The sequence below is a fragment of the Triturus cristatus genome, chromosome 8 (genome assembly GCF_964204655.1).
Source record: "Triturus cristatus chromosome 8, aTriCri1.1, whole genome shotgun sequence".
NCBI lineage: Eukaryota > Metazoa > Chordata > Amphibia > Caudata > Salamandridae > Triturus > Triturus cristatus.
The window spans coordinates 934,848,034-934,856,438 of record NC_140591.1 but is presented as its reverse complement, the minus strand read 5'-3'; the positions used below and the strand labels follow the sequence as shown (position 1 = coordinate 934,856,438).

The 8,405-nt window shown below is 39.0% G+C and overlaps 1 protein-coding gene across 17 annotated transcripts in view; it reads right to left on the bottom strand.

Annotated features, from left to right (window-relative positions):
* Positions 1–327: 327 nt before the first annotated feature.
* DMD (dystrophin) overlaps positions 328–8,405 on the bottom strand; it is a 7,596,173-nt gene continuing 7,588,095 nt past the window's right edge. For 10 of the 17 annotated variants that reach the window (XM_085622447.1, XM_085622454.1, XM_085622449.1 and 7 more), the window contains one exon: positions 328–7,599. In XM_085622447.1, coding sequence (XP_085478573.1) covers positions 7,502–7,599 — 98 coding nt within the window. In that variant the 3' untranslated portion in view covers positions 328–7,501. The remainder of the gene's footprint in view (positions 7,600–8,405) is intronic. The other 7 variants (XM_085622450.1, XM_085622452.1, XM_085622448.1 and 4 more) reach the window with 2 other exon arrangements.

Below are 8,405 nucleotides of genomic sequence, written 5' to 3'. Positions count from 1 at the left end.
ACCTTGAGCCATCAGTCCCACTCAAACCATGGAACGACCCAAGATTTACACCGGAGAATTTCAACGTGGGTTAAATTCACCCTCTCCAGAGTTACCTGTGGCACTGCCTGTCCCTTTCTCTCTTCAATCAGGCAATGAAAGATGTAACAGGAGGCAGCAGACTGAAGCTTTACTTTTCACAAATTACTGAACAGATTTTAACAACAAAATGTGCTTTGCGTCACTAAAATTTGAAATAAATCAACCTGGCAAAGCATTCCACTCCATTTAAAAACGAATGAGTAATGCAGAGCAACAACATATTTTAACTAAAAATAAAAACAAATCTTTCATAGGTAACATATTTGCGTGCTTTATTGATGTACACAGTAAAGCATTATATAATACAATAGTAAGGCATATATTTGGTGAAATTTGATATGTTGTGAAAATGCTGAAAAACTGAAGTCCATAAAAAATAATTAGTAAATGTTATAGTGTCGGTGTTAAAACACAATATATCAAACGGAAGGTAATGAACCAGCACTTGATAAAAATGACATATCATGCCATATGAAGTCTATGGTTCTTCAGATACATGGATTAACTTTCATGATTTAATTCAAATTCAATACTCTGTGGTTATTGAAAGATAATGAAATAAGATCCAAATTATTCTTCAAGCAGCACTAAAACTCTCCATCTCTTTCTGTTAAATAGGCCCTTAAAAGACTCACTTCAAAGCTAATGTCTTGAAAATAAACGGACACATGAGAAAAAAATAAAACCATACAGATGCATTCAACTCAAGGTTCAACAACACGTTTAGAGCATAGAAAAAAATGGCAACATTTCGTCAACGAATGGCCTGCTGCAAGTGACAAAAAGGGAAAGGACGGAGTATGGTCAAGTCTTCCCAGTGGCCAGGATATTTACAAAGTCACCTGATTTATTGCTTGCTTGTGCTTTGGCTGACACGGTTGTTAGCAGGTGAGTGAGTATCAGGAGAGGAACAACGAGGCGAGCACAGACTCTCGTCCCTGTGAGGGAGCATATCAAGGCAGGCTGCACCCAACCTTCAACTCCCAAAATACAGCGTGAGGGCACCATACGGAATTTAAATGTAATGCAGATGCACCGTACATGGAACAGACATGTAACAATGACATTCCCTGGCCAATGAGAAAGCCCACCTATAACTCACTTCCATGTTCCCTTCCCAGCAGAGTGAAGTTTAGAACTGATGTAGGCTCAGCATGGACATTCACTGAAGAAAAGCCAACATAAAGAAAGACCACAACCTTCTGCAAATTAAAGTGCTTCCAACTGTTTTAAAGAATGCCTCTGGATGTGTTAGCATGAAAAGCCTTGCGGAAACTGTTCATCCATGAAACGCCACACGCTGGGGCGCATTAAAAGCCACCGCCAAGGTGTATACTCACTTTGACGTAGCTTACATTACTTTATGCCTACTGTGCGAATAGTGAACCTTCCCATAAATGAGGAGGTTGAACGTTTTGGTTTATGGGGACTACAACCATTAGTATAATGTATCCTGCAACGCTCAGAACTATACACATCAGAATGATCCTGTCGCAATTAATGCCCATGATGGATGAAGAAATGCTAAAGGTTTTGTGCTTTCGACCTTTAGTTTGCCTAGCTTTTGGGAGCGTTCAGGAGATCTAGCTAGAAAAAGGTTTCCAGTGTTAGACTATTAAAATTCTCAGAGGGCTCATATAGGTGACATCAATCCTATGACTATATGAGAGTACTTTGAATTAACTATTGCTCTGAAACAAAGTTTTGCTTTGACATCCTACATTATAAATATGAAAGTCATAAGAGCAAGACATCTCCTTCCGTTATGTCAAATTATGCACATTCCAAATGAAAGTCAACAATACAGCACTTCATCCTGCAACTTTGAGGTGATACCTCAGAAACTAACTGTGATGTGATCAGCCGCTTGGTGATGCAGTCAGGGTGATTAAGATGTTTGATCTGGCACGATAAACCTGATTCTGCATGCCTAGCGACCAGGCTAACTGAAGCTTGCAAGAGTTCAGCAGGCCGATGGGGCCAATTGTGGTGTAGAGCCACCACTCCAGGATTCAACACACCCACAAAGAGGACTAACCTGTAGGTGCCAATCAAAAAAGGAATGGGTGTAGCTTGTGTCTCCACAATGTGGTGGCTTGCTTAGCAACCACATTCACAAATCTTAAGAGAGCAGAAATTGTAACAATGATGCGAAGTCCAAGATGTGCACATTCACAAAGCTTTAAGGATGAGTCAAGCTGAGTGTGTACAAAAGTATGCATCATGACAAACACTTCCTATCAAATAGCCAGAAACACGCCTTGAGACCTCTGAAGACGGTATATCTATTTATAGTGTTTCACAAATCTTATCCAAGCTACCCAATATAAAATAATCTTTACCACATAATTTCTAGGAAATGTCAGACTTTGCTATGATATTGCACTGCTACACTTAACGTCTATCTATATTTCATGTCAAAGGCTGAACTCTGTTCCCTTTGCCCATTTGTACATCCTGCTCCACACCTTTCTCATTTACGTTAGAATAAATAGTTAATGAAATTGTGGAGAACATTATCATTCAACTGGTGGAATTAATGAAAGCTAAAATGTTTTACTTTGGAAAGTCTTGGATTTTTCGCCGAACACCAGCTTTGGATGAATTTCTACAGCTAAGTCCCTTTCCTTGAATGTTTTCCGACAGAATTTGGATTTGTGAATTTTTTTTCACCAAATACGTGAAACAACTATTTATTTTGCTAAAAAAGAAAAATGCAAAATATGGAATTTGTTGGCCATAAAATTCTTTTGGACAAATTTTTCTACTGCATTATAAAAAGATTTGCACATTTTGAGAATTTTCACAAATGTGGCCACGTTTTCCATCCAATATACAGAATTTTATAAAAGCTAAATTTCAGATCTTCAAACAATCTTTTTTCATTTTAAAATATTACTGAAGTTGCATTACGCTGAGGCTAAATATGCAACTGATATATATATATTTTTTTTAAAGTGAACACAGCTTTGCAAAGACAAAAGGTGTCGACTGGACTTAGCCTGAGGAAAAATTGATCGTTCTCCATCACCTCGGAAATAACCTTTTTCAAATAACTACTATTACCAACGTTTTTTTCCAAAACAATCGCCTACTCTCTTGTGGATGTCAACAATATTGGATTTATTCTGATTATGTGTAGGGTGCTCTCTTTTCCACCACCTGACTACTGGGCACCACCGGTCAGGTGTTTCAACTCAGAACAGTTCCCGCAAAAAGCCACTTCATTTAAAGAATTAAAGAGTTAAAGTTGGAGAAGCACAATTAGCACAGTTACCAACTCTGGAAAAGCATAAAATAAAACCTAAAACACATGCAGAGAAAGGTAAAATGAAGAGGCTAAATACTGTTTCCTCTTGCTGAAAAACAAGACTAAGATGAAAGTCCAAGAATGGCTGAATGATGGAACACGTGGCTAGTACAGGCATATAACACTTTAATGCAAGAGCTTCTCCCTTCCAGTGTATGATGGGCAGCTGCTAACACCTTTTCACTTGAGCACTTGGTACATTCCCATACCCCCCCCCCAACCTTGCCAACTAGATGCATTCCGAGTGGTCGGGAGCGGGGGGGTGCAAGTGTGGCGAAAAGTAAAAACACGATTTCTTCTTTTAAACGCATTAAGAAGTGTTGATAGGTGGCTTATTAAAAAAGCTGCGGATGGTTTTATACCCTGTTTCAGAGCTATGAGCCACAGCTTTTCTTTGTTGGTTTAACCAACAATATTATTTAAATACAATGACTGGCATGAAGAGCGCCCACAATGAGTTGTTGTAGAAGGCATAAATCCACAGGAAATGCCTGCTGTAGAAACTCACTTTTAGTTTCTTGCTCCCATAGAATCGGGAGCAAAGTCTGGCGCAAGAGAAAAACCAAAGACCCTTTTTCTTCATTTGTAAACTCCATCTCCTCGCCCACCATAGAATATTTGGTACATAGTAGCAATAATCATATATGGATACAACATCAATTAACCATTAATGGCACAATTAGGATGGGGGCCTTCATTCCCTCGATTTTATTCAAGACCCCCTCCCCCCTAGACATGGCAGGAGATTTCCCTTCAAGGAAGTTGGACACTGACACTCACCGGAAGTCTGCTACAATTGTACGTGGCAGCAACTAGCACGTTTGGAGGACAGATGCGAGCTTTCCCTGAACATGCTTAAAACAGCATTCTGCTTTTGGGATTCTTGCAATGAAAGACAAAAACACCATGTCCACATTGGCACGAGCATCAGTCTGTACCTCACTCACCATGCCACGAAAAGATTGCTTTCTTTTCACTGCAGTTGTGAATTTGCTGAGGAGGGCATTACACGATTATTGCTGCCAACAGTAAAGCCTACAGCTCGATTCAAGGCTAAATTTTGGTTTTCACCAAATACACCATTTGACCAAGAATCCAACTAAAAGTGTTGTCCATCAGCAAAGACAGGTTTGATGCGCTGAGACTCTTCCTTCAGCCAGTCACATGTCGGAAACAGCCCCAGCACCGCTCCAGTGCCTGCCCTGTGCGTGTCCTTTCCCTGACATCTTTAGAAAGCACCTTTGTTACCAATAAATTGCAATAGCTCTTTGACTGCTTAAAGAGGCAGTGCAGTTTTCCTCTTTATCAGACCATGTAGCCTTTTTGCCAAGTTTCTTTTTGATTTTTTTCCTTTTCAAGCAATTAAAATACTTCCAATGTATGTAATTGTTTTACTGTAAAAAGAAGACAGCATAAGCGAGGTTGGAAGTTCTGCATTTAGCTCACATATATCTTTTATGTAAAAGAGTTCTGTAATCTGCTGCAAAGGCTCAGATTATTAATTCATAGACAATATCCATGATGTGGAAGTGGGAGTAAAGGTATGTCGTGTGCCTTATGCTTCTTTTCAACTAGATGAAAACCTAGCATCAAACTTATCAATTAGACATCTGATAACCATTGGGACCAATGTTAAAATATTCCACTGTTGCTGCCCAGCAAAGAGTTCTTCCGTCTTCAATATCACCCGAAAACAACACTACAACATATTCCACCACTCTTCATCTAACAGCGCGTGGGTCTCTTCTTGCATTCTCTTAATGTTTAATTTAAAGACACAAGGGAGGTAACCACAAATGTTGGTTCTGTAAGACATTTTGGCCTGGATTAAAAAGTGTGAAAAGCTGAGGAAAATTAGTAATATTAAGATGTGTTGCCTTATGCAAGCCTACCAGGACTATCAATGGGAAACAATCCACGGATTGTGATGGGTAAGAGAGGGTCTTTAGGAGCAGCACAGATTACAAGGGCTGCACTATTGTCAAGAAGTGGGACAGATGACACCTAGCACTAGGTTCAGGTTTTCTCACTTTGTCTAGAAATACTGCAGGATAAGAGCGGTAACTACAGTGGACCCCAAAAGCAGGTTTAATCAGTACAGGGTACAAGGTAATAAGCATTTCACTGCACACGATGCTTGGTCATCTTAATTCATTCAGATGTGCAGCTCTAACTTGCAACTTAATCAGTTGTGGAGAACTCTATAATTAGATCGCCACAGCATATAGTAATGGTGAATCTAAAAAATAGTCCTAAAATGTGTTTTAGGCAAGTTGTAATTTGCTCAAGGTTCTTCTGGTGGTATTTCTTTCTGACTCTTCAAATTCCAGTGTACACTTATTGAGAATTGTTGTGCTCCAATTGGTCCTCATTAGCGTACTCATGTTTAGAAACATGCAGCTTTAGCAAATTAAGATAGGTTTAGGCCTGTGTGATTGTTCTGTGGCCTTATTTTTTTGGGTACACCTGTATGAATATCAAGGGACACCTTAATTTATGACCAGGCTGAGACACTATTAAGGCCTTCCAAATGTTTTCGTTTAATGGATGTTGCAATGCATGACACCCAAAACGTTCAGAACACATTCAAGCAGTATATCCTCCTGCTGTGGTGAATAACGGTTGCTAAAGGTCTCAAACCCAAGCCAAGGGCTGGAGGCAAAGGCCTTTAACAAACATAACCTGATGCAGAAAGGCTATGAGGTTCTTAGAATACCCGACCAACGGGTGGGGGTTGAATGTTAGAATTTAAAAAGGAGGAAAGAAAGACAAACAGTGGAATGTTGGAGCAGATGGTCTGTACCAGCAATTACAGGCCTGAGCTTTTCCACGGTTTCTCAACATCCCAATGCTCTAATATTTTTTCATCACTTTGTATGCAGAAATCTATTTGGCGGAAAGTTTCCCTCAGAAACAAAAAAGAATCGCATTTTGAATTGCTGCACTTTTTCGCCAGAGTAAAAAATAAACAAGGTTTCATTTTATGTGAATCTCCCTACTCTCATACATTGTCAAATGTGCTCTCTAGGTCTACTTTTGGCAAATTTTCCTTCTCGAGTCTTTCAGTAGATTTTTAACTTCTGATTTTCATTTTAGGTTCCAAGAGAGACAAATGAACTGGGATGCCTGGCTGTAGGCACAGCAGGTTACCACAAGCAGAGAGTAACCCGTACCACGCGTCTCTATATCAGCAGCAGGCCTGCCGCATGAGCAACAGTTCCAGTGACATTTTTTAATATATTCTAAAATGGATATCATGGGGCTGAGTCAGCAAAGTGTTAAAATATAATCTTTGGCATTTAACTGAAGAGTTCCAATTATTTTTTCTAAATTTCATAATCGAACCTCCAAGTTTAAATCATATGCTGGATAAAAGCCCTTCTGGAAATACTGTGTAAGCAAAAGATTTTCTTTGGACTTAAGTATAAAAAGAATATTGTAAGATCTCAAACATGGCAAACTACCAGGATTCCTGACAGGTAGATTCCAGGTGTTTACAAGGCTCTTTGAGAAGATGTCAGTAAAAGGACATGCTGGGCTTCCTCAAGCTGCTGTTTCTCCCAACTGGTGAGCGTAAAGTCTATCTCCCATGTCGGTGCCATTCCAGGTAACAATGTTTTTCAATTAAACAAGGAAAAATAACACAGAACATGGATAGGGTGTTCTTCGATATTGCAGCTGAAATGATGCTAAATGGATGTACTGCCTCAAAGTTTCTATTTTTTTTGTATTTTGTAAAATTTTTATAAACAATTATTTTTTTTATATAAAGCACACTTTAGTTTACAATCTTTCTTCATATTTGTTATAAATTTTTTAAACAACCCCAAAGCGTTCCATATAAAGAAATGGCAAGGTCATTAGCTATCGAGATTTTACATGTAGTTTTCTCTTCATTTTTGTACAATTGCATAGACGTGTAAAACCTGCCATTGTTACCAAAACAATAACAGACTTAGGAAACTACTGAAATCTACAGTATAGTACCACTACCCTTCACAAAAATATAGATTTGTTTTCTTGTAAACTCTTACAGTCTAATCTTCTCTGATGTATGAATATTATATAAAATAACATGCGGGCCATTTTGAAGTTGTAAAACAGATCTCTTCATTCTAACATCTCGTCGTCCGTCATCACCGTAACTAAGGTTTCCATCGCTCGCCCCAAATCGTCTGCCATGTGGAACAAGTTTCCTACATTGTTGCCTGAAAAATAGAGCAGAAGAGAGAGTTAGCACATGGTGCCTCGCCCCAAATAACCGAGCGGGTGTAGCCAATAACTCAACTTCAATGGCAATGCATTGGGGGACAGACAGAAGGAATGAGAGCGAAAGCTTGCTTCACATAAATCATGCCGCAGTGTCAGTGTGTCAACACCAGTCACTACAACCCCTGACATTCGTTCTGTGAGAGCATCTACTCAACACTGGCCTTCACTCCCTAGGCAATTTTTCAGATAGCCTCACCTCAAATTGTTTTACTCTTAGTCGACACAAATAGTCCAAAAACAGAAGCTAATTAAAATGATTTTCATAACCCTTGCCATGTAAACATTGCTCCCATAAACTAAAATCATTCAGAATTCCGTGGTTACTTACTGGGATTTACTGTTACAGAGAACTCTGCATATTTATATGTCCTTGTTGAGGTGTCTTTCGATACTTATATTAGATAAATTACAGTCTAAAAGGCTAGAAAAACACAGTAAGGTATGCTGGCTTTATACAGCTGCGCCTGTGCGATGTTCCATTCCCCGTTTCTATTCTGTAAGCAAATATTTGTTGATATTTCGAGAGGAACTAAAAACAAAAACTCCAAAATACACCTCATGATTCCCTCTATCTTTTGTGTCCCAGCACGAAGCACATAGACTTCTTTCTGATGGATTTGCCCTTAACAAAGCTAATATAACAAGTGCACTATAGAGAACATGCATATTCCCCTGACTGCCAATGTGCTAATCATTTAGTCAATAGATGACAAATTGTTACAGCTCTCACTGTAAGAGGTGT